We start from the raw sequence: 27241 nt of genomic DNA, 5'->3' as shown, positions 1-27241 counted from the left end.
TTACCCGGTTGTTCCTTTTACTGCGTGTAATTACAACAAAATACTACGGGGATAGTTTATGGCAACTCAGTGTAAAATAAGGTACATGAAAGCAGTGGTTAAATTAGGTGATGTTTACATTTCTTCCACTCTGAAAAGGCTTTTGCAAAGAGACCTACGCACATCTACCATGTGCTTAAAGGACATGGCTGCCTTCTGTATGTTTTGTGTTGTTTTGTCCAGATCTCCTCTTCCCTTGTTTAGGAGGAAAAAATAAGGGTTTGGCCCTCTGCTGAAATAACATCCATACCATCTCTGTGCATCTATATCCATTCTCTCTGGATTCGTACGTACGCATTTACAGCGTCACAGTGCGTTCGGGTGACCTGCCTGATGCTCAGCTGCCATTTGAATTACTGAGCTTCCTTGCTTCTTATCTATGGGCTGTCTCTACTCACCCGAACACAAAAGGTTTAACGCGATTGTTAGCAGAGGTAATGGAGAGAGGCCCGTTGATTAGAACAGGACCTGAATCAGACCCTTCATTTTTCCCAGCAGTCACATAGGACACATTTATTATTCTGGTTTGTTTTTTTTTTTTTCATCAGAATTCACTGCAGACTATTTTTCCATCATTATCTAAGAGGTTTTGGAAGGAAAAGTTGCATTTTAAAAAGAGACTGCCTGGTTGAGATTTATTCAGCTCACCGTTGCCTGACTCCTGCTGTGCCCCCTTGCACTAACAAGGTTAAAGAGGGCGAGTTCCCCCAGAGCTAAGTGAAGAGAAAATGTGAAGGTATCTGGAAGTTTGCATGTCACATTCTTAATTGTTCTGTGCATCAAAATACATTTGATGAATTCCTGGCTGAAAATTGCCCATTCAGCTTTTGCAGCTAATTACTGGAGTGACCAGGCATTCACATGGCACATGCATGCTGATTGGATGTGACAGATGGCTGTGTCTGGACCTCTGATTCATCATTTTACATCTCCTTTCTGAAAGGCACTGTGCAAATCAACCATATCACTGTGCAAATAAACCATAATTCTGCTCTGGGCCTGACAAAGGAAAACAGGGGAGAAACCTGCATCCATGTGCACCTTGGCAGCTCAACGGTGTGGGCACTCACTGCGAGCACCAGCACCTGAGGAAGCTTTGAAGATGGGATTTGCTACAAAAGGCTGGATTTGCTATGGGGACAGACGATGCAGCACAGCTCCGAGATGCTCAGCTCTGCATCCCACAGGTTCGGAGCCGGCAGATCCCTCCACCAGCTTTGTATGGGGACACAGCCACCACCAGGTCCGTGATGGGTGGCATCAGATAGATGTTGGGGTGGCCCACTGCTGGGCAGGACCCCCACCCTGAGCAGGAGCAGCCCCTGGGTTTTATATCCCCAGAGACAAACAAAGAGATAGCACTGGAAATGCATTCATGACCGCTCAGGGAAGCGCAGTGCACTACCTGTACTGCTATATTAACATAGATTTTACAACCCATTTAACAAATTTTTAAAAAATGTTTTCCATTAAGAGAGTTCTATGCCTTTTCTCTAAAAGATATTTGATTGTAATGGAACTAAAAAGTTGGTCAGCTGGAACAGACATTTTCAAATCATGTCTAAAAAAATCACTTCAGGGGGAGGAAGACAGCTCCCCTGCTTTTTCAGGATCAGAAGAGGGGGAGGCTTGTTCACGAGGTCCTAGGCATTACCTGGTCCTCTGAATTTGCAGGAGTCAGGAACTTGTGGAGATTATGCAAGTATATATACTGGCCCCATACTTGGGCAGACATCACGCACCCAGCCAACATGAAGACGTTTTAAAGAAGTTACCAAAAGATGCCCCTTGACTTCAATGGGAATTTGTACAAGACTCAATCATGTGTAGTACACAGTTAGCCCTTGCCTAACCTGCAGAAAATGGATCATAAAGTAGTAGATAAATAGTTCTGGAAGTGGCTTCACCTGATCATCTAATCCATCTTTCTCAAGTCTGCTGTTTCTCGAGACTGTTCCTTGCTGAGCTCTGCACAGACCAGTCTCGGAAGGGCAGTGCACACTGGCTTCATTCCTCTGCATCCTAGTCCAGTACCTGATAGTTCTTAGAAGTTGGAAAGACTTTTTTCCTAATACCTCTCTTAAATCTCCTCTGCCATAAATTAAATCAATTATCTCTTGTCTCAGAAATACTGGATGTGGAGAACAATTGATTATCCTTTTTATAGCAGCCTTTTTAACGTTCCTTTTTATATCAGACGACTAGTCGCTTCTCAATCTTCTCTTTCCCAAAGTGAAAAATTTCCATTCCCCTGAGCTCACCATGGAAGTCGTTTTCTGAGTCACCTCACCTTCGTGGCTCTCCCTTGGACTCTGCTAAAGTAGCCGCCCCTTCTTAAATGCTCAGCTGGAGCATTTCTCTACATGAAACCACACCGGTGTCAAGCAGAGCAGGGTAAGAATGCCCTATAAACAACTAAGAATGGGAGGGAATCAACAGACATTGGACTAGCCAAAATGTTGGTTTATTTTTGAAAGTGCAAAATAAAATGGAGGATGGAGTTTCTTCTGCATTATCCTTTTTTTTTTTTTTCCTGCCAGTTGTCATCTTTTGACCCAGCTTGTCCCCAGGAGCAGACTGACAGCTTCTGTCATACTAAAACAAGGTCCTAGTTTATCAGTGAGCAGGGCTCCCAGTCTCTACCTGGCTATATGTCTGAATTCCCTCCTCTAAATGGTTCATGCATTTTCTGTATTGATGTGCAGCCACTCTGTTAATAAAACTTCGGAGAAAACTGCTTACCCTCTCTGTCAAAGGCTAGTGTCTTGCAAGTCCCACTATCTTGTAGGTCTGAGTTTTCCCTAACTGATTGTTCTTACTCTGCCTTGGATTTCAATTTAAAAAAAAAAAAAAAAAGAACGTTAACCTGATATTCTCAGCACTGGTGGCAATAGACCATTCATAGGATTTTAAGTCCTCGGGGTAAATAGCTTGTTCCCTTCACTGTTCATTAAAAACAAATACAGCTTGCACCCTTTGTCTGTTCGCTCAGAAAAAAAAGCTCTACTACATTGCCTGCCAGCGAACATTTCATTATTTATTGTTTAATTGCTGTCTCATACGTGGCATAAAAGATGTAAAATAGGATGTGAATACTAGAGGGCTAATTATTAGTAGCGAATGGGAGAAAAAGACCCAGAGCATCAGTGCCGGTGGCGATGCCATTCCTCATCCCGCGGCGTGGGGGATCGTTAGCCGTGGTAGCAAACCCTCCCAGCCGGCATGGTGAACCCTCGCGCCGTGAAGCTCTCGCAATCACTCCTCTGTGGCCCAGCACTAGGGCGAGATACCATTTTCTAACTCGTTTCTATTGTTTTGGAATGAGATCTACGGTTTGTGGACGCGACCTCTTGAAAGGAGCTCCGTGCTCGATCGTCCCTCGTCGTATTTAACTGGGGTTTATGGCGTCCGCTTGTGTGTACTGACACAGCGGGGGAGAAGATAGAGAATTAATCTTCTATCACATTCCCTTCTGTAGAGAAACTTCCTAATTAAACATAGCAGAAAATTACTTTAAAAGTAGCGGGAGGAGGAAAAAAAAAATAAATCTTTCCTCTGTTGTGGGCCTGGCAGTATTAATTGAAAAAGAGTAATTTATGCGTGGCGAGCTTCTAGCCACCCCTCGTGCCCACAGTGGTTTTTCCAGCGTGGAACTAGTCTTGCCCCCAATGAGGGCTTGTGTTAGGAAAATAGAAGAACATACTATAATTACTGTTTTGCTTCTGGTTGGTTTGCTCCAGCTTTTCTGTTCGTGTTTATCTGCGTTTCCAAAGTTCAGCAAAATCCCTTGATAATTGCCTCTTCTATAAGATCTCCTCGCTATAGTAGTTGCCACACACACCGAGAATTTCCCAGTTTAATATTCTGGTCTATTAGCTGCTAAGAGCATAGATAAGATAACGAGAAATGAAAGTCCCCCTTTCAAGCGTTTTTGTTTTAAAATGACAACTTTAAATGCATTACTCTATTTAGAAAGAAAAATCGGAGTGGAAGGCATTGTGGGTAATGATATGTAAATGACCATTCAGGCATGAAAATCAGGGCCACAGTTGAATGTATTAAGCAGTGACTGATATAATCATTATTTTGGGTTTTGCATCTGAAGAGGGGGATTGCAGATATCAAGTCAATTGCGTATTTAAAGAAAACATCCGTGTGCGTGCGGAATAGTGGTTTCAACATTTTTGTGTTAAATATCCTAGTGTTAAACTGTTTGGGCTTAAATAAGGTCAATATGTTGGTTTTATGCTTTTCACATTATCTCTGGCTTTCACTTTGGCAGATCCTCCCTCTCGCTGTTTGTGCAGCGTGACATCGGAGTGCCAAGTTTGTAATGTCAACTCTTTTCAGCTCCCTTTAATGCTTTTATCTCCAGAAAGCTGCTTACTGCTTACATGGGGAGAGAGCTCAGGGAAAGCCAGCTGCTAGAACGTTAAAAAAAGATGTAAAAATTCATCATCGCTGCATTTCCTTTGTCAATCTCGTGCTTACACGAGCTTCCCATGCTAGCAGGGTGGTGTGGCGGTTCACAGAAGTTAGTGTAGCAGTTTTCACAAGATTGCAGAACCTCAGAAAGGTTTGGGCTGGAAGGGACATTAAAGCCCACCCAGTGCCAACCCCTACCATGGGCAGGGATACCTCCCACTGGATCAGGCTGCTCCAAGCCCCATCCAGCCTGGCCTTGAACACCTCCAGGGATGGGGCAGCTTCTGTAGGCAACCTCTTCCAGTGCCTCAGCACCCTCATCGTGAAAAATGTCTTCCAAATATCTGTAGAATAGTAAAATGGTTTGGGTTGAAAGGGACCTCTGAAGATGCACACGGTGTTGCGTTGGACACCTTGTGGCTGTACGCAGGGACCCCAACAGGGTTCCGCTGTGGTCCCCCGTGTTCCTGGGAGGAGGTTTGGTTGGTACCTGCTGGTGCCTGCTGTGGGGCCTGGGCCAAAGCAGGACCATGGGGGCTGCAGGTCGGGAGCATGCAGGCACCTACGCACCTTAGCATGTCATACGTTTACAGATGTAAGTATATGTATGTTCTGCGTGGGACCACCTGAATGTCCTGCAGGCACTTGGCTGGGGTGCCCAGGGTTGGCAGGTGGGATGTGGGCTGTCCGGAGCCCACCCAGAGGCATGAGGAAGGGGGCTCTGGAGGCTGCTGGTGGCAGCGCATCATGCGCCTGCCTTTCGTCTTTCCGAGCCGCAGCCCCGTGGCCCTCCTGCTCTCACCTGGGCTCTGACAGCCAGGGCTGGATGAAGAAAAGGGCGTAGGATCAGTGGGTCTTCGAGACAAGGATGCTTTCTTCTCCCCTTTCATTTTGTATCATGAACTATTTAAAAAAAAAAAAATAAAAGAAAAAGAAAACACTCAATTTTGGAACAGGAGAAAAATAAGCCTTTGTTCTACAATACCTACCTTAATGGATTCCTTCTATCAAAGGTGGAAAATAGCAGTGTTACTAAATATAATTAATGCATCTGGAGTTTGGAGAACATTATGCTAAATGTGCATGATACATTCTCTGTCCCCTTCGGCAGTAGCATGTGATCAATTTTGCTACTCTGGCCTTACCTAATTATTGCTGTCGCTAATGAAGGGAAGTAGAAAAAACATGTCTTAGTAGGTTAATAAGCCATCCAGAAAATTATATTAGCATGATCAATCCTTAATGATTATGATTTCTCATAATATTAGATCACCTGAAGGGTGGTTTTTGTAGGAGATGGGAGGGGAGGGAGGCATCATTTCCCAGCCATTCTTCCAGGTGAGCTCAGCTGATCTGGGGAGAGAAGAGCAGTCCAGCTGCTCCTTGGGAGTTTTGACTGCTCTTGCAAACGTCCCTATACTTAGCAGAGTTGATTTATTTTATCACGTACGCATCTAGAATGGCAGCAAGTACAGGAGGTTTTCTCCCTTCCCTCCTCCCACAGATACCTGTGGCATTAGCTTTCTCTTGAACTGACGGTGCGTAATCTGTGTTGCTTTTCCCAAGGTTTTGTGAGCAAGCCTTCAGTCTCCGATCAGTCTGAGCAGCTTCCAACTGGCATTGCCCCTTTCCTCACTCACTGATGGCACGCGTTCATTTGCAATCTAGTATCTGGTTTAGCACATCAGGATTTCTTTCATTTGTTTGGGTTTTGTCTTGATGTTTCTTTATATACCTGCCTATGTCAGTACTGCAACGTACTCAGGATGTGTTTCTTCTTATAAAAGCACCTCTCTTAAAGCATGTCCAAGGCACTGAAATGAATACCAAAGGGGAATGATCCTCAAACACCAGACTCATTTTTTAAATAAAGATTTTCCCCAAATTAAACTGAATCACAGTCCTCCCTTTTAATTTGTTAATTACACTTCTGCAATGGTAATGCAATCAGCGAATATAGCTAAAGTGTTTGTGTGCGTGAATCAATATTAATGAGAAAGAGCATATTTGCAAAGCCTGATACCTACCACCCATTTGCTCGGTGGTCTTCTGCCGCCGCGAGGCTACTCCGGACGCAACCCGTGCGGTGCCAAGAGGCGCAGTTGCTGGAGGAGATGTGGAAGGAAAGTCTCTCCAGACCATTATCTCCCCACGGCCCCTTCTACACTGCCTGTGCCTGGGGGAAGGTGGGGAGCAGGGTGCGATGCTGGGGGTGGATAGTCCCCTCAAAGAGCTCCAGCTCAGCAGCTGCTGTGCTCTAGCCGGAGCAGAAATTTCAGGGCTTTCACATCCTCCCTGATCTGAATGACTTTGCAGATGACAAAACTCTGGGCGAGCTCATAGAGGTTAATCACAACTAAGTGAGAATGAAATCTGGCATTTTCCTGCTGGGCTTCCAAATTTCTGTATATGCAGCATATTAAAACAAAGTGAAATTAAATGTTTAAACCTTTCATGCCATATGGCTCCCCCCTATCATAAACACATCTGTAAAATTACACTTGGGGGGCAATGTTGTTCTGGTGTAAATGGATTTGCAGCCCCTGCTCTCTGCTTCTCATATCAGGGCTGAGATCGACATGTTGCACTCGTCCTGTTTGCCCTGTTTGTAGGGGACTGGGGTTTTTTTCCTGTGTGCAGTTATGTAAATTCTAGTTGCTGGCACAAAAATGGCATCCCTCAATTCATCCACACAGCTGGCTTGGGGAGGCTACTTCTCTTAAACCTTTGCCACCCTTCCAGCAGAGACTGTGCCACTCAGGAGATCCCTTGCCTTTCTGCTCAGGCTGCCAGCAAATGGTTCTGCTGATTTTTCCCATTTATCCTGAAGGGCTATCTTAGTGCTGGACGTTTTCACACCGTTAACTGCTGTAACATGTATTTGTATTTGTTGAAGGACAAGGTTACCTAAAAGATGGGATCTGTGTTGCATAAATACTGTATCTTCTGCAGCACTCATAAACTCTGCAGTCCCCCTCATACTACCTTCACTTACAGATCACAAGCAAACACAGGGATGAGCCCTGATTGTGAAAGTTTAGAGATTCGGCTCAGAGGTGAAAACAAAGGAGCAGGGAGTGTGCCTGCAGAAATCTGGAATTATTCTGGGCCAGGAACTGGACTGGGGGGGATTGGGGCCTGCTGTTTTCATACAGGCTGATGATGGAGCTGGTGGGGGAAGAAGCAGCTGAAAACCCATCTCTGGTGGCTCCCATCCAAGAGGGTACAGCCTTGCTGAGCCCAGTTTTTGGCTGCTGGTTTCCTTCTGAGGCCCCATTACGGAGTGTGAGTTTGTCACGTGCCTCCTCCGCTGCTCAGTCCCCAGGCTACGCGTGCCTAACCTGCACGAGCACCACAGAAACATACAGAAATTAATATAAATTAGAAGAAAAGTGGAGCGGATGAAGAAAACCACTCTCTTCTCGAGTTCAGTGAAAGGTAGGCCCAGCTCATTTTTACCGTAGAGCCTCTTTACACCACCCTGATTATGTAAATGGACCTAAAATAAATTGGACTTTCGCTCGCTCTGACACCACCTTCCATTGCCAGTGATTTACGGAAGCCTTTGTGCAAGTTAGAACCAGGCCCAGCTTCTCTGGGCCACATTTTAGAATTTAAAACCCAAGATAATTGTGGTGCAGTCAAGACTGGAAGCAGCTTTGTAAAATTGGTTAATACCCAGATTTGGGTTTCTTCAATGGCTTAAATGGAGTGGCATATTATCTCCTCTATAGTCTGCCTAAAAGATAGATTTGATGTCTGCGAGCAAAGACATGAAATTGCTATAGGCTTCCGCTCTTATAGCCTGCCACCTATTTGATTTATGTGATAAGTGATCTCAGATGACCCTCCAAGGCACTGAACCATTAGAGAGTTATGTTGCACAGTGATAAGAAATCTTCAGAGATGCCTAAATCTTCTTTTACCACTGGGAGTTTCATCTGTTCTGGAATAAAGAACATTTTTATGTATGATGTTGCTATCTTGCTAGCCATACTAATATTCAAAAGGATACACAGACTTAAATCAATAGCAAAGCAACAAAGACCTTAAAACTGAAGTAGTCACCAAATGAATACTAGACAGCTCTTTTAGGCTTTATCTTTGTTCCTTTCATTCAGATTCTTGAAAACTGAGCAGCTATACAGTTTCAAATTCAAGTCTTCTGTTAATCTTTCCACCAGGCAGGAAGCTGGCAAAAGCACTTTTCAGTGCAAGAAGTCCCGGAAAGTCACATCACCCATTTTGGGCTTCCTTATTATGGGCTTTGTGAAACCATGGGTTGGATCCTTCCTTTTTTTTTTTTTTTTTTTTCCCCCACTGAGTTTCTTTAAATTCAGAGATCCAAGTTCCTCCCTGCCTAGAATGAGTAAGTGTTTAGGATCTCAGGCTGGATGTGAATTCTTGACTGGGGTCAAGGAAAGCACGGGCAGGTAATTTCTGGGGTTTACGTCTGACATCTTCCCACACAGTAGGCACTGCTGATCCGTGCTCCTCCAACTGAACTGGTGTCTGCTGCTCACTGGAACTTGCTCTAAGGGCAGTTGTAGAAAGGATGTTTGGGGCCACCTTGGCAATCTGCAGAAGGGGTGAAGGGGGTTTTGAGCCTGGCCGGCTCCCCTCCCTTCTGGCAAATAGGGCCAGTTGGCCTCAAAAAGCTCAGGCTTGATCCTCCTTCTGGGTAGCCTCTGAGGGATATTTTCCTGACAGTAAGAAAGGTGTTATGATATTGGCTATGTTCCTGAACTGCAGCTTCCCATCTCCCTTGACACAGCGCCGGGGTTTAATGATCCGTGCAGGCAGGCTAGTCTACCTGAGGGAGGAATCAGACATCTTTTTCTGTTTCTCCTCCATTCTGATGGATCATCTGGTCCATGCAATTAGGACTATAGTAATCTCCTCCCTGGCCCTTTAATAACAGCCTTGATTGGTGACCCGTCGTATTGCATCCGTCCAGCTGTGGGCATGTCCATTCGGTTGCTTTGTTCGCACTGTTGGGCATATTGGAATACATGAGAGCAGGGACTGGTGCCACAAAAGCTTTGGCAGCATCGCAGGCGTGTTTACAACAAGCTGCATCTATTCCTTAAATTCTCCTGCAAGGAAGTGATTTCTCTTTAAAATTAAATTAATGCAAGGCAAAGATGAATAGTCCCCACGTGCTATTTGGCTTTTTGCTCAATGCTGTTTATGAGAGGAAGCTCTTGGCAAAATTAAATGAACCTCCTCTTCCTCAAGCTGGCAAATACTGTCAGTGCTGGTCATTGTACACCTTCATAAATCTGAGATGTTGGCATCCCACATGCACCAGGCAAACATCAAATTTTGTAGAGGGACCGCACAAGGGTGCAATAATCACAGCTGTTTCATGTCAGCATTCAAAAAGCTTACAATAGGATTTTATTCAATGAGCCATTCCTTTTGAAATGCCATTAGAGATATTTGCTAGGAGAAACTGGCCTCAACTAAACGTATTTAATTTTTTACCAAATGCACTGTGGGAGCAGCAGGGATATGCATGAGACAGAAACAAGCAAATACTGTTTATTTAGAATAAATAAACTTTGAGTAAGAATTGAATGCATTCCCTCCTGGCAACAGTTGTGCAAATACAGGCAAGTCCCTACAGAGGTCTGTAGGCGGTCGTGTCCTGACCCAGGTGCTCTTAGAGACCTCCAGTTGCGCCCGTTGAAAGGAGAGAACTGCAATCAGATAGACACAGAGGAGCAATTCTGCTCCTCTGAAACCAAATACGTGTATTGTTAAGCCATCTTCTTATTATTCAGTATAGAGGAGGTGAAGTGGAAATTGTAAATCGTAATTCTCCCATTATTTCATCAGACTCCTTTGTTCAAGTTGCTAAGCTCAGACAGGCATGTGTAAATAAAAGGAAAAGCCAAAGATGAGTTTACTCAGGATCATCCCAAATTGGGGTTTGGTCAACAGTGAGCTCCCAGGCAGGTGCCGAAAGCCTGATAATAACCGTGAGTGTCCTGTCATCTCGTGTCCGGTCATCTCATGTAGTGGGCAGCCAGCAGAAGGCCACCAGAGGCTTTACACCTCAGCATTAGCCAAAGGACACCTTGTGTTGAGCTCATGGGAGGTAGCTGGTGAGTGGCTGGGCGCTTATCTCTGGTTTTCTCCGAATGCTTTTTGTGTCATTTAGTGAAAATCTTAGAGATTACAGCTTAGTTTCTATATTGAAAGGAAACTGAAAAGTTGGGGAAAGGAAAGAAGCCGAAAGATCATGGGAAGAAAGGCATGACAGAAAGCAAGATAGGAGGTAAAAAATAAAGATGGAACCAGAGAGAGCAGCAGTGCTCAGAGATAATGCAAAGCAATTTTTACACTAGTTATTGACTGAACTCGAGGCACATCTCAGGCTCTGTTTTCTTGTACAAATTATACTGTATCCATGGTAGACTCAGAGCTGGTAGCACAAAGTGCAGGGGAACTCAGCACAGCGCGAGCTCTGGTTCAGAAGTGCTTTTTTCCTGTTCAGCATAAACACAGCATTGCACATGACTGCAAAAACGTGAATCAGCCCCATAAAAATAATGAGTTTCAAAAATGATAAACTTGATAGTTTCTGGCATTTATTATACTCACAAGCTTTTTCTCCACAGCCCTAAAGCTTAGTCATACCTTTCAAAACAAATACATGTAGAAACTGAGATCTTTCTACATTGAGATAATCCACCAGCTGTGAGTTTAAGAAAATATATAACCTGAGAGTCACAGCAGATGTATGAGAGCTGGAAAACACTGCAAATTGAATCTGATTGGCATCAAAGCAGTGCCTGGCTGTATCTGCATGGTCTTTAGCAAGAAGATAAGAACAGACTTTATCCGCAGTCCAAGCTGGCTGGATACATCTAGTTCCACCCTGAAAACCTCACTAGGTACGTGCATCGTGCTGAACTCAGCCCACCAACCTTTCCCAGCTGGGAATGGCAACGTGAAGACACCCAAAGCAGGACCTGAAGCAGTATAAGCCCTGCAAAACATGACCAGGTTTTATGGGCATCCAGCTCAGCTATGGCACAAGCTTGGCACTGCTTAAATAACCTGCCTATCGATGGTGGAGAGGTGATTTCAAGGAGTGACCCTTGGTGGCATGGAGAAACCGATGCAGTCAGCGCCTGTTGACATGGGGGAGAATATCTTGGGTCCCCTTGAGAAGTTCTGAGTCAGGTCCTGAGCCGGGCAGAGACGCTGCTTCCTCATGCGATAAGTAATTTCCCCAGCATGTTTGTGTGTGTGAAAGAGAGATAGTAAATTTGTATTTATTGAGATGGAGCCAGACAGCAGGAGTAAAGCAGAACAAGACGTGTCAGAGCTGGGATTTATTACTGACACAGTAGACCATTTTCTTTTCATTTTGACCATAATGTCGTTCTGAGCCTCTGCCAGGCTTTGAGAGCAGAGCCATTCGTGAGTCCACCCCCTGCTTCACACCCTTCATTTTTCTCACTTTGCAGGTTTTGACTGAGCTAATGCTTTCGGAAAAAAGACTTATTGATTAGAAAGAAGTCACTTGCAGCATCTGGGCTTTTATTGGCCTCGTCCGTGAGGTGTTTTTAGCTGTTCGGTGGAGGTGCAGGTAGTGTTTGTTCTAACACATTTAGTAAATTCTCCTGGTTCCCTGCCCTTGTTTCTCAGAGCTTTCTCACGTTGTCTGCTCTTCCTTGTCACCTGTCCAGAGCAATCCTGTTCAGACTGCAGCATGTGACAGGATCACCTCAGCTGCTCTGGAGATTATCATCCTTCTCCTCCTCCACATTTTAATTTGCATGTTGTCTTTCGTTCCAAAACACAAAAACAGCCATTGCCCCTCATCTTCATGTGATTCTTGTTACTACCTAGATTTTATAGCTAAAAACTAGTGGATAATCCTGTTAAAGGGATCTAGATCAATTTCATTTGAAGTTCTTCTTTCAGCGAGAGCAAAGACATCCGGCTGTGACAAGTCTAGTAGTCAAGTATTAATTCTGTCGTAATTTCTGCACGTGACCAGAATGCTAACAGTTGTTACTTATAATTGCCGTAGTGCAAAGTTGATCTGTAAAAACCCACCCTGACAGGAGACATTTTTGCAGTTAGGGAAAGAGAGGTTGTGATGGACTGGGCTGTCCTTACAACTACTTGCTAGTTGGGTTGCGTACGGAGATGTGCATCACATGGACTGCAGTAGACATAAAAACCTGACTTAGGGTGTCTTTACGCAGTGAATTCCTGCAGATGCTGGGTCATACAAACATGTTGGCTAAGAAGCCCAAGGTGTGTTAGCTTGGGCTCAGCACTCTGCTGAGGCAATCCCACAGTTTTTGGTCAGGATTAAGCATGATGAAAGCAAGAAGGTCACGCCTGCTCGGGGATTGCAATCAGCTTACATCTGATCGCATTAATCAAAGAAATACTGCATAATACCAAAACAAAAATCATAGCAATTTTTATACTCATATTTTTGTATATTCAAGCGTGTGATGATGATGTTTAATACATTTTGTTGTTGTTGTTCTCCAGTAAAGTTAAAATGTATTGAATAAGGATTATTGTAATAATAGTAGTAGTCCTACAAAGGCCTATGAAAACTGAACTAAGACTCCCCTGAGTTTCCCTGTTGCCTTCAGAGACATGTATGTGGAAGGGTTTTAGCCAAGTGAGATGAGTGTTTAGCTGAGGGTGCCACCCAAGTGCCTCTCTCCCTCATGGCTCACCAACTCCTCGTTCCTCTTCAGCTCCTCACAGTATGATTGATCAGGCAAGTTGTGTGTCCTTGTGTCATTTAGGAAATAGGTGCCGCCGTGTGTCTCAGATCAAGACCGTGAACTGCTCTGCATAGTCCTGATGACCCCATTTGAGCGCCTTTTCTGGAACTTGCAGAGTTTAATTCCATTCCACCTTGGACGTCCCTGGAATGTCTTGGAAAGGCACTAAGTGAGTTTATCCAGAAGCTCCAGCACAGATATTCTGGTGTCCTTTTGTTAAAACAGATAAACCACCAGTCATCAGTTCCTAGCAGTGTGTGTGTCTGGGAAGCCGTGCCTATAGCCAGGGTTGCAGCACCTACAGAAGACTCTTGACTCAAAGAGATGGAAGTATGAAGAAAAAAAAGAGGTACCTACAGGGGTGGCCAGTCTGCGGCTTCTGGATTTCTCCTGATACTAAGAGAGTCAGAGCGATGTACCGATGATACTTTCAATCTAGTTTTTCACCTACAGAAGCAAAGCAACATCTCTCAAAGGCGGTTTCTTTCTTGTATGGCTTGCAAACAATACAGATGTTTCGGAAATCACAACTATCTGATCTGAGTGCAGTGAGAATGCCAGAAAAGGACCAAATGATTTAAACAGGAGCTGTTGTGGTTACCACAGCCCATTGACTCTGTAAATTGTGTCCCAGCTAAAGAATTTGTATTGCTTAGCAGAGTGAGATAGTCTCTGAAGTGACTTTCAGATAATGTTAGTGACCTGCTAACCCATGTTAGCGCATTCCCTTGAACTCTGCAAGTTGCTAATCTTGCTAAGACAAATAGGAACTTGCAGCTTAACATGTCTCAGCTGCGTGTGTAATAAGCAGCGGGCTTCAGCAATTAGCTCCCCGGGAGCCTGCCACGTTCAGGCAGGGTCCTGGTGTTAAACCTCAACAGTTGCTAATATGAGAACTTTTTAACTTGTGTGAGAACAAAGAATCGTACTGGTTTTATTTTTAGCAAGAGGAATCCAGAATCTGTATTATTCCCACTAACATTTTTTTTTTCAGTTGAGATATGAAAGCAAGTGCAAATCAGCAAGTGCAGCCAGGAATAAGAAAGGAAAAAGAGTATCCTTAGAAAAGAAGCATCCGCTAGTCCTCAAGCTAAGAAGCAGCAGGGAATATTGGGAAAATAACTCTAAGATGCCCAGATTTATCCAGGCACTTACCTGCACAGCATGCAGAAAACAAACCTCTGCATCTGTTGGTCTGTGGGTGGGGGCTCTCATGCGGGTATGTGTGTTTGTGTAGGAAGAGAAAACACACCTTAAGGAAATGTAAATAATAATATTATCTGTAGATACTGAGAACAGAGGAGAGAAAGAGAAACAGCTGTGTTTTTTAATGAAGGCTGCTGTATGCTTGGACATGTAATGACAGCGTGTACATTGGCATGCTGGATGCAGAGCTTCTTTATAAAACATGGAGGGGTTACCTGTTATTTTCTCGTGGAAATTCAGAACTGCATTGCGCCTTAGTTTGGATGTTCCCATTGAAATCAGTTCCTTCTATTCAGACTGCTGAATCTTTCAAATTATGTATTTTAATGACTTAAGTAGCTGTTTTGCTCAGCTAGCGATGCGGACCCGTGTGAAGTCCCTGGTCAAACCAACCCTGCTAGGTTATTATAAGTAGAAACATTACAGGGAGGAAAAAAATAGGGCGCCTGCTTTTAATTAAAGGAAGTGGTTTTAATTATATGTTTTTAATTATGAGGGAAGTGATTTGCAAAATAACAAAATAAAGAAATGACTGCTCCTTTCCTTAAGAACATGTTCTCACGCTCGTGGATTGGAGCAGTTGTCATATTCCTGGTAGGTAAAGAGTGCCTGACTGTCACAAGAGTCTTCTGCCCATGGGTCCCTTTGTACAGTTATTCATTACAGCTCCCAGGGAGTCTGCCAAATACTGTTCCCCTTTTACAGATAGAGAAACCGTGGCACAGAGAAGCAACGTGACTTGATAAATCCAGATCGTGTTTCCTGCCTAATATCTTAGCCACTGGAAATCTTCTGCCAAGAACGCCTGTCAAAGTTGTCTCTCCAGAAAAAAGATTTCTATATATATTAAAAAAGGGCGGGGGGAGGGGAGAATCAGTGAAAAACCCGGGCATGGATGCAGCTGCAGAGAAGTGGGGAGGAGCTGTACGGCAGCAGCAGCGTGAGCTCCCCAGTGCAGTAGGTTCAGGATCACACACGTGGCCCATGGAGATGCTAATGGTGTGAGGCAACGGCACTCAGACACCCTGTCCGCTCTTGTACATCGGCTCGTACAAGATGCGAGCCTAGCAAGTTCCTCAGTCACTGAAGGACAGAGAAAACACACATCTCAGACCCTCCCTACAAAGCCTGCAGTAGAACGAAAATCCAAAGTGTGTTTTCTGAGTTTCCCTTTTTCTTTCTGCAGATTAGTATTATGGATGTAAAGATGAGCAGACTTCTACAAATGGGGCAAAACCTCTTCTTTCTTCCTTTTATGATCATCAGAAAATGTCATTTTTTCCCATTTTACAAAGCAGGGAACAGGGCAGAGGCTAAATAACTCGTCCAGGGTATGAAAGCAGATGTGTTGGAAAATGGGGATTGGGGTCACAGTTTCTCTTTTAGAGGCAAAAACCCTTTCTCCTCCAAACGCTTTGTGAAAGCTTGTGCCTCTGGTTCTTTCCTGAGTACCTAACAAAAGCAGCCTATTCAATTCAGAGCACTCCAACCCGAAAGTCTCCGGTTAATGCTCTCCTGCAGTAAATGCACATCAGGCAGTCAGTTTGTCCCATCGGTGTTACTGGTGACCAACACGCTTCAGTGTGTCCACAGCTTCAGCTGGCTGGGCCAAAACATGCAGTAAACCCACACTGCAGTGCTGACTCCAAATGGAAGAGAGGAATGAAAGGGTGGTGCTGCAGGGAACGTATCTGCAGATAACAGCATCTGTCAAAGCTGATGGATACCTGAAGCCTGGGCTGGCTTAATTATTCTGCAAGGATATCGCTAGGTAGAGTCTTGATAGAAAGCAGCCCCTTTTGAAAGATATCAAAAGGTGCTTGTATACTTGTGTACAAATGTAGATAATGCCTCTTGAGGCTCTTTGTACAAACCCTCTTCTTGGTGCCCTTAGATGCAGAATTCAGGTGGGCTGTTCCTGCTTTTCAAAGGTTATGCCGCAGCAGCAGCAGGGCCGCCTGGTTTTAGGCGCTCTTTGCAAGTAGGCTGGGAGCACCAGAAGCAAAGCACAGCAGCGCTGGATGGCAAAAGCCAGTTGGGGACTTGTGGGATTCACTTGGTTTGTTGTTTTTTGCTAAAAGTCACCACATCTCACCTGCCTTGTGCCATGGTCAGCATGCAGGGCTGTCCACGTGGTGCATGGAGCAAGGACGCTGCTCCGTGGAGCTTTGTCTCTGCACTGCTTGGGACTTTTGGAGAGCATTGTGCTGCAGGGGCCTTTGGAAAAATAATGATGCTTCGGAAATGAAAGGAGGTTTGGATAGATTTCCTTACCCGTGCTGGAGATTGTCCCCTCCTCTGGACAGCACTAAATCTTTCCTGCCAGGGATAACTGGTCCTCGGGGCTTGTAGCAATACTTCTGGAGAGAAAAACGTTTTGTCTTTGGAGTGGATAAAATTGTACCAGGCGGCAGGTGCTTTCAAAACATTTTTGAGGAAAGCATTCCCGTGGGTGCCTCTCAAGGCTTCACCTGTAAAGGACACAAGGCAGCGGGTGATGCTGTCAGTGCGCCTCAATTATTTTCCCGGGAACAAGGCAGTGAGGCTCAGTGGTGATGCAGACCTCCAAAGCTGCAGCTGGAAGGAGTCAGTGTTTGAAGGGAGAAGGAAGAGGAAGGGCTTTTCTCTGCTTTTCCTTTTCACTCCATAACGCAGGGAATTTCTCACAGGCCAACAAGGAAATCTCTGTGTAGGTCCCATTCAGAAACGCTGTCTGTTGGCCAAGCGTCACCTTTGTGAGCAGCGCATTAAGCTAACACGGCGAATAGATTTTTCTAGAGAGAGAGGAGTGCTTTGCTACGGTGCTGTCTTTACTAATGTGTATTCTTCTGCTTTCCATCAAACAGTCAATGAAGGCTCAGGTGAAACCAATCAAAAAGAGACATCGACCTGTGACATTTGCCAGTTTGGGGCAGAGTGTGACGAAGATGCAGAGGATGTTTGGTACAGTAACTTGGTCTACTCTTCTATTTTAATGAATGTTGTATTATTGAAATATACTGTGAGTTAGAAAGCATTTAAAATATTGGATATTCAATTTTCTGCACCCAGAGATTCATCTGACAGTGACTGAGGTGGTTATTACTCTAAAAAAATGTATAAAACAGATTGGTTTATAATTCTTGAACATGCACAATTTAGAAAAAGTCCAGAAACACTGTTATCCATTTTGTTGCAGTTACAACTTATGTTACTCCATCTGGGGTTTTACAGCTTTATTCTTTGATAAAAATAGAACTGGGAAAACTAATTGACCTACAGCTTTTCTGGTTAAAAAGTATCATTAATATTATCATCATGTTAAGTCATGTGTGGCATTAGAAATGTGGAAAATCTGTCTCACTTTTTTCTAGTTGCTGGAGTCAAAGATCTAACCCTCAAACGTTTGAAGTAAATAGAGTGTACATTCAAGCATTTTCTCAATGGAAATTTATTTTTTATTTTTAAAAAGAGGTTTTTAAAATCTTCTTGTTTGTTCATTTGTTTTAAACCTTAATCACATAAGCTGAAGGGAAATAATTCTATCAACTCAGAATATTTTTCTGAATTTTTCAATTTGCCTAGATACTATGCAAATACTTCATAGTAAGTCAACTTTAAACTAATCATTTCATCGTGATTTTGGAACAGCCAATGTAGATCAAAAAGCAGCTATTCACAGAGCTGTACTTCTAAGGCTGCCTTTATAGCAAGACTCATATTTCTAAGTAATTAATATAAACTTAGAGAGACAACAAAATAATCATGCAAATGTTAGAGCTTTTGATCTGAATGATGCTTCTGAAGCTGAGGGCTGACAGCAGTTAGAGGATGGATAGAGAAACTGGGCAGTGAGATATCAGTAAGGCATTATTGCCCAAACTTCAACTTGAACAGTAAGAATGGAGCAGAGGGGAATGAATGAATGAATGATGAACATGATAATTGGGACCAGTGTTGGGCAGCTGACCTCATCCACACAGGGCATCCATGTGATATTAGTCAGGCATGACATTATAAACATTTCTGCTATTCAGTGAAGCAGCTTAGGAATATGGTAATCCATTTGTGCTCATTTTGGTTTGGTCTTGCTAAGCTTCTAATAACCTCTTGTTCTAGTCTTTAAAAAATACCAAGCAAACAAGCCACAGAAGTCTTGCTCTGTTTCCAGTTACCAAAAGAAATTGTTGTGTTAAAAAACAGGAACAAGACGCATCTTGGTTACAGGTTTGCAATAACGCAAAGAGATTTGCATGGATGAAAGTGCTTAATTTTGACTCTGTTTAAGGAAATTACTTCTGGTGTCAGGATTTTTGCTGTCTCCTTGACCAGTTATCCTTGAGAGTTTGGTGGTGCTGTGTTGAAACAAAATGATGGTTAAATTAATATATCAAAATCCACAGTCTGATGCTCATGTTTTCATAATTAAGTGCACTTTCAAGTTGGAAGGCAGCAGAAGAGAGGGGCGAGGAATAAAATTAGCTACCAGATAACATTATTAATCACAAGTACTGTGTAGCAGTGTTTATTTTTTTCCAGAAATAGTTCGATAAAAGAGCCGGATCCAACTTACCCCAGTAACGTTCCCACTACAGCTTCTGCAACTAATTCCTCCCCTTTGAAACAGCTTGGCGTATACAGAGCAGCGGAATAGCTGCAGGAGCTGAAGTTCTCAATCTTTATTGACAGGTAGTCGTTCTGCAGGGGAAGATGCTTCTCGGGGCGGGAAGCAGGGAAGGGCATTTGCTGGGAAGATGTTAAAAGGCAGTAAAGCAGATTTCCAACCAGAAGTAAAAAGACCGTGCAAAGCCTGTTAAAGGTCCGCTTTGAAGTAAACAACTTCATACGCCACAACAGAGCTCTGCTTTCCTGTCCCTGCCCCTCGATTAGTCGTGGATAAGCGTCTTTCTAAAAAATGAGCCTTCCGGGTGTTAGTTCTTTGTTATTCTTATTTCTGGAATAAAAGCGGGCCATGTATGGGGAACCTAGATCCCTCTTTCAAATGTACATTAATTGAATTTCCGTGTTTGGCACCAGATAGTTATATCTTGGTGCACTTCCCCCCTCTCCCTGCGAAGATTTGGTGTGCAGAAAATGCCCTTAAATTAAATGGGAAATGAAATTCCAGTTTACTGTTCAATCGATGCTTTTACACCTGTCTAATTTCAGATGTAAGCAGGGCTCCTCTGGTTATCTCAGCCAACTGATGAGGTTTCTAAAAGTCCAAATGAGGTCAGGGTTCCCAGCAGCCCCAGAGCTGCTGTTACGGGATGAGAAGCCCAGCACTAGCGGTGTTCCCTATCCATCAGGGGGGTGCAGGATCCGTGTCCAGTCCACTCTAAGTAATGGGGATGCACATTGGCAGCAGAGCCAGACCTTAGAGAGCTGGAGATGTGAGGCTGGCTGTTTGCCTAGTATTTCTAGGGTGTCAGAGTAGATCAGAGGAGAGAGCACAGGTGTGATAGCAGATGTGGTTGGGCTGCTGATGATTTAAAGCGACAATTAACATTATTCTGCATTGCCACAGTCTGTTATTTTGCAGTCCCTTGTCTCTGGTTTAACTCTTTTTTTGTTGTTATTCATTGTCAATTGTCACTCAGCTGAATTGTGCTATTGTAGTGTGTCACCATTATTTTTAAATCGTTTTATTTGCTTAAAACCAATCTGTTAATGGCTAGACTCCTGGGATTTCGGTAGGGTTTTGCCACATAAAAGACATCTCGAAGGGCTAAGATACGTGTGTGAACATTTTCTGGAAAGTACGAAGAAAAGGCAGAAAAGAACCGTCTGTAATAACAGGTTTTCTGAGGCATGGTAAAACACACATATATTATTATCCTATTCTGCAGTCTAATATCACAAGAGTGAATGCAATTTGGCATTCCATTAGTGAATCTCTTTCTCTGGGTTAAAAACAAAGACTGTTCAGTTGAAAGTCTTTAACATCTTGCTACTTTAATATGTGAAAGCTTCTTGTCACTAAGAAGATCGTGTATTACTGGCATTATTCCCACCTTTAATGCATTTTGCACCAGTGAGCTTCATGAATATTTAAAGCAGGGCAGTGGCTATGCTCTTTAGCACTGGATTGCAATCTATTGGTAAATTAGACATTTGGTGTTGCTTACTTTGGGTTTTATTTCTGAGCTGCCTAAGGAATAATTGATTTTGTAAGACAGGGCTACTCAACATAACACCCCGAGAGATATACTTAAAAGGAAATGAAGAATGAAGCGTAACGCTCTGAACAGTGGTGTGTTTCTAAGATCTTCCAAAAAGCATCCATGAAATACTCACTCACTGTATATAAATAGTACTCACCAAATGGAGTGCCTGCTCATCTGCTAAAGTGGCTTAGTGTCAGTACATAACCATGTCAAAAACCTAGATTCCAGTATCAATCTCCTCCTTATGAGCCACCGAGGAAATAAGAGCACTCCACACTGGGCAAGCCGTGGTTTGGATGGATACTGGGCAGCTATTCCAGAGGTCCATGACACGTCCAAGTAAGTGAAGGGAGATAAATAATAGCAAAAACCCCTCTGTTGAATTTCCTTTTGGAAGACACGGAGAAGAGAGGACAGGAGTGTTTTCTTAAAGCAAGATTAAAGCCTACAAACCTCTGACTTGTAGAGTTAATCAAAATCAGAATGATGAATTGGGGTTAGATATGCGTGCTTTTCCTTTGAATTTCAAAATCAGAAGGTCAGCCAGCAGCAGAGACTCAAAGTGCAGGATTGCCCAGGATAAGATGCAGTTTGCTTGCAGTAAGGAGACGCAGAGATGTCCAACACGCTCGGGAGAGAGTGCCCTGCAGCCTGGCAGTGTCCAAGGAGGCCATGCCTACAGATTTCTCCTCTGCCTTCCCCACAGGAGGAAGAGGAGAGGCAGCAGCGTGCCTGGCCACAAGTGCCTGACCTCGAATGGGCTGCACAGGGCTCTGCAGCATGGCACACTCGATGCCTAGGGCAAAGGAGGGAAGTCCCTCAGATCCCACTTCCTCCACCCTCGGATCCGGGGAGGGCAGCAGGTTTCCTGAAGCGTTTGATGCCTGGCCCAGAAGGGCAGAAAGGCAGCCTTCCTGAGATGCTGAGCATGGTGAAGGAAGGGACAAGGCTCTCCTGCGTGACGTGCAGCCAGGTGGTGTTCCCAAGGGAGGCGGTGGAGTTGCAGCACGTCCCTTGCGTCCTGTGCTTCTTTCCGCATGGCTGAGACAATAAACTCCACTTAGCCACAGCAAACAGACGCTCAAGATGTATTAAGAAGGTGAACTGTTCCAGTCTTTTGTTTCATATCTTACTGCTAATCACTAATATATAGCGGGTGCATGCTCCTGTACAACAGGCAGGCAATCCACAACACGTGAGGATGGTGAAACTGCTTTCTCATGCAAGTAGACTGCACTGTACATGAAAGATATCTGTGCAAATCATGCAGCTGCCATCAACCACTACCCCTGTAATCAATACTGCTCCAACAATCAATATTTATCTTTATTATAGTATAGAAAGAAAACACATAAAAGAAACGAATGATTTTGCCAGCTTCTCAATCCACCCAGCAATTAGGTCAGTCAGCTTTGGGTCCCTTCCCCCTTCCATCAGTTGCTCTCATCGAAAGCATCTGCAAACAAGATGCTGTACTACTATAGAGTACTAAAAGGTAGTTTGAAAGCTCACATACTTTACACGGGTATTGGCTGCTTCATGTTCAGCAGTGTGTATAATAACTGTGTGTGACCTACTTGTTCCAGATGCAGAAACAACGAGCTACTTTAACATCTGCAATGTCCTGTGCATTATACAGTAGCTATATGGCAGTTTCCTGCTGCTTTCCTTTCTCTTCCAGAGAAAGTAGTAGGTCTTAAAACATAGTGGTTGGATTCATGGTTCAAATAAACACCGAAATGGAATTAAATAATTAAAATCCTCAATCTTGCAAAGGCTAACATTTCTGCTTAACTTGAGATCATACCTAAGGCATAAAACACGGTTGCTGCTGCATAGATCTTCATGGGGAGCACGGTAGTCATGTCTAATAACAGCAAAGCAAAGGGACTGTGGCATGCAGTCTTTGCATTGCACAACAGGAGACAACCAAGCAGCTTACACCCTCTGAGGATCTTAGCCCTGGCCTAGTAGCAGAGCTGCCTCCACTGTCTGCCACGATTCCTCTCAGGTTTCTCGCTGGCAAGCTACTGAGGTATTGTAGGTATCTTTCAGTAGACCGTTTGAACTTAAAACCAGCCCAGGTTAGTGCCCAACCATGTCCGGAGAAAGATTCCCACTGGCTTTAAAAGGGCCTTAGATCAAGACGTGATTTTCTCCTTTCTCAGTGATGAATCCGTAGAAAGAGCAAGGGAAGATATGGGGAACAGGAAGTTACGTTTATCTTCAGAGAGCATTTCTCTAAAAGCAGCTTATGGTCCAATCTTTTTTGAGGAGTGGGAGGCAGGAACAAGCACGTTGTATTTCTAAGTTGAATGCACTAGTGGCTTGGCCAGAAAGAAGTAATGCTTGGAAAAATGATGACTTGTTTGGACATCTGCTGAAATTGTTTTACTCTGCATACATTTAGTTTGGTTTTAGTCTAAAACAGCCATTTTTTCCCAGTCAGGTAAGTTTCCAAAAATCAGCTTACCATCTTTACATCCTATATCCTGTGCCAAAGTATCCTATTTAATTTGGAAGTGAGACTTTGGTCCCTAACTCCCACAGGTTGGTACTTTGGGGAATTTGACCTTTCCATCCACTGAGTGACCACAGTCCTTCAGAGCCTTATGCTCACTTGACAAGCTCCTGCCTTTCCAGATTCTCAAGATTTATTTTCCTAATAACATCCTTTAAAAAAAAATGTTTTTAACATAAGCCAAGATTGTCTAGAGTTACTTATACTTCATAGTGTTTTATTACCAATACACTTTGGAGCGGTCTGGTAAATAATTTAGCCTACCCAAAGAAATTGACTGTATTTTCTCTATGCATCAAGGAAGTCTGTCATATAGACTATATATCATGGCTCTAAATGTTCTCAGATAAATGCAAAACTGCATTGTGTTCCATCTGTACTATTCACCCAAGTAAGTCTTTTAGGGACCCTATATGATACGTACATTTTTTATCTTTTGCAATTATAGCAAAACTCACCATGTGTCCAGGGGATAACACTCTTACTCAGCCATAAAGCTTATAGATTTTTATCCTTTCAGATGCTTGGTCCAGACTTGGGTTTCAGTTTCAGTTTCAGAGGGTGAACTTCCAGCTTATGTAAGTCAATGAAAGTTATTCCACCGACTTCAGTGAGGCAAATATTCTCTCCCAGTATCGTAAACAGGGAATAATTTCTTGGTAGCCAGTGGAGCCTTTCACTGGCAGAAGGGAGAATAGACTCCATACACAGTTGTTCACAGAGTGCAAACTTGGAAATTGTGATGATAAAAGCAGAATTTGGCTTACTGACTGCTTCAATTGCTTCAGAGGAAATATTGATTTGTGAAAAGCCAAAAATAGCTTCTGAGATTTTTTTGTTTTGTTTCCTTGTCTTATCATCTTTCAATGCTCCTATACTAGGAAGACACAAATTCTTCTGAAATTTAAGGGGGGAATAGCTTATAAGGCATGTAGAGCTGTCACCTGTCTTTACAATGATTAGTCTTTTCAACTTAAAGTAAAAGTAAAAAACTGCAATTTTAAAGCATGGCTCAAAATAGCCAAGTTTTCGTGTCAGGTTTACACAGCCTAGGGGCCCACCACTCCGTTCCTGTGGACAGGAGACACAGAGGCAGCAGAGGAGTGGGTGGTCACGGCAGGGAATGCTGGGGACAGACTGGGGAAGGACAGAGGGCTGCGAAAGTAGGGAGATAACCTAAAGCTGACTTCCAGCCGCTCTGCTTTGCTGTTTGCTGGGCAGCACGGAGGAGCCACCATGGATTATGGAGGCCCTACCTGTAGGCAGCACAGAGGTCCTCTTCGCCGGTGCTTGCTCTGCCTGAGCCTCCACAGGCAGCGTGTGGCAGGCACATTAAACATGTTCATGGTGGGGCATACACGTGCTGGAGGACGTGGGGGTGGCAGCACTGCTGGCCTCGAGGTTTTGGCTGTGGGCTGCGTGAAGGCTGATCCATGAGTGTTACAAGGGTGCGTGAGAAAGCAGCAGCATCCCTCTGTATTTTCATTTTGTGCAGATCACTGGGGAGCCTACACAACAACATGGCAGAGCAACCATTTTATGTGCCCCGTTTAACAAGAGAGCTAATGAACCTGGGGGATTTTTCTTCTCTTTTCTCCCACAAGCTGAGACTGCGTCTTTCAGTCCTTGGTAGGAAAGCGTAGCAGCTTTCTGAGTGCACACCTTTATTTGCATTTGAAGGAAAGGTTTTGGCAGTCTGTTTTGTGCTGTCGCTGTAATGCAGGGCATCGTGCAGACCATTCCCAGCCTTGCTGCTTTGTGTGCGGCACACAAAAGGGCCCCGTTTGACTTTGCAGAGCTGTGCACAGGTGCTCCCGGTCAAAGCCGCTACCCGGTTGTGCAACCCCATGTCTGGGAGACCCTGGGCTCACCTGATTGCGAGAGTGCACATAAGAGATAATATGATAATGCACATCAAATATTAATGTGCATTGACACATAATCACCTGTGTACATCAGGGCATTACTGCATGAAAGAACAAGTGCACAGACCTGGAAGAGCAATGCATTTTTGCAGCTTTTTCATATTTCCTGTTTACTGCTACCTTTTTAGTTACTTAAAAATAAGCTTTCTTTGCTCCCCAGCCCCACATTTAGCCAAAGCCGTGCCCTGGTACTAAACTGCAAGGTGCCTTCATGACAGCCTATTTAGTCTCAATAAAAAGCCGATTGGCCTAATGCGCAATCAAGAAAGGAGTGACATTTATTGCTTCAGTTTTATGATGCTGTGAACTGAGCAAGATTTGGAGTCTTACAGTGCCTTCAGGGGGCAGGAGATCACCAGCAATGAATTGTATTTATACCTTTTCCAATTTCCTACTAGCATTTTAGCAATAAATAGGCTGTGTTGTTATTGGGTTTTATGTAAGTATGTTTACGAAAGCAGGGATACAACTTTGTAGTTCAGAATTACAAGTGTCGGCTAAATAGATCAGCAGAGAGAATAACTACATAAAGCACTGGGAAAGCACTTTCCAATTTATTATCAAATGTCTTAATAGAACACTTCATCTCTTCCATCCCACTTTATGTTAACTATTAAATTAAAACTACATCCGTCGCAGAAGGTCGGCGGCTCCTTCACATGCCCATGTAGGAACATCAAGGCCATGATGTGTTCACACATCCGAGCCATTAAAAATACATCCCATGCATTAAATATCAGCCTGGCAAAAGCTCAATACAAGCCAAAGCGCAGGGCTGACCTCAGGCTGGCAGGTGTCCCTTCCCCACAGCAGCCATCTCCTGCCCCGCTCCTCGGGGAGCCCACCGCGACGCCGGACCTTCCCCACGTGTGCTTGCAGGATGCAGGCGGTTCTCTAGAAAGCAAATCACAGCTAAAAGCCTGCGTGGGATGTGCCCAGACACAAAGACTTAATTGCTGTCTCTCGGTCTGCCGGTTTTGTAACGAAGGCCTCCCACACTGAGGCGCTCCTGGGACACGAGTCCCCCTGGGAGGTGCAGGTGGGTGGCACTGATCTGTGTCCCACACCTGAAGAGGGTTACTTCTACAGCAGCGTTCAGCTACAGAAAAAGAGGGTTTCTTAGAAAAAAAGAGGGTTAGCAGTGCTCTCTTCTTCTTGTACATGTGAAGCGATTTGCTCCAAGTTGCACAGGTCCCAGTCTCATACCTGTGGGCTGCACCAAGATCTCATTTCACCACTGTGCGGGATGACATGAGGTTATCTTGCGTTATTTCCATCAGCACAGGAGGTGCAAAGCCCGGAGGAGAGCCTGCAGTACCTTCCTAAAATTTCATTAAATAGCTAGACTGGATTTTATTTTGTAATTGAAGTCAGCCTACTTGCCGAGCAGCCAGTTCAGATGGTCCTGCCTCAGGCAGGTCTCCTCAGAAGCGGGAGGCACGGGTCTTTGAGGACACAGAGCAGTCTGTGGTGAGGGTTAGTCTGATTCTGCACGTGTGAAGGAAGCCTTTACAAGGAGGAATTAGTTTACTGTGGTTTTCATCTCACTGGTGATACAAAGGTCACTCATAATGTTGCCTTCCCCACCGGCAGTGGATGTCTCGCATGCTGTGTGGTATGGGGCTTGTGACACACAGGTGTTCATCCCTTCAGTCTCTCGTAAATCAAGGCCCGCTTTCAGAAGTAACTTCCAGTGTCGTTAACAAAGCTGTTATGTGGAAGCACAAACCAGAAATTTGCCATGGGTCCCAGCCCAGCTGGTGCCACATTTCTTGGTGAGCAGATGGAGCCTTCCTGTGTGGCCAGGCCCGTGCCAGGACCTGCAGCTAGGCCGCTGTCCCCTGCTTCCCGACGGGCCTCGCAGGCCGGGGTGGAACGCGGCAACTCATTGGAACAACTCCTGTCTTAATGTCGGCTGCAAAACCGGAGCCAACGGTATCAGCAGTTGGAGCACACAGCGATAAAATGTTGGTGAAGGACAGCGTCAAATGTTTACAGAGGGAGAGAAGGAGTCAGCAAAGCTTTGTTTTAACACAGACAGTAGAGACGTGAAGGACACCAAGTGAAGGCAAGCCATAAGAACGCATTTGTTTTATTCTTCGTGCTTTAAATAAACTTCACATATTAGATACCTGTAGACACTTGAATTGGCAATGAACAGAATTAGAAATTTCTTCTCTAGTCACACAGTTGGGGTGAGGATTTTTC

General features: G+C 44.2%; 1 protein-coding gene across 1 annotated transcript in view; it reads left to right on the top strand.

The window, feature by feature from the left end:
* TMEFF2 (transmembrane protein with EGF like and two follistatin like domains 2) overlaps positions 1-27241 on the top strand; it is a 120803-nt gene that overhangs the window by 55581 nt on the left and 37981 nt on the right. Inside the window, exon 5 of the mRNA XM_083842925.1 lies at positions 17288-17384. Within this exon, the coding sequence (XP_083699051.1) occupies positions 17288-17384 (97 nt within the window). The remainder of the gene's footprint in view (positions 1-17287; positions 17385-27241) is intronic.

This window comes from Anser anser (genome assembly GCF_964211835.1).
Source record: "Anser anser genome assembly, chromosome: 6".
Lineage (NCBI taxonomy): Eukaryota > Metazoa > Chordata > Aves > Anseriformes > Anatidae > Anser > Anser anser.
Note: the sequence above shows the minus strand (reverse complement) of the source record. Positions and strands in the feature narration are given on the sequence as shown.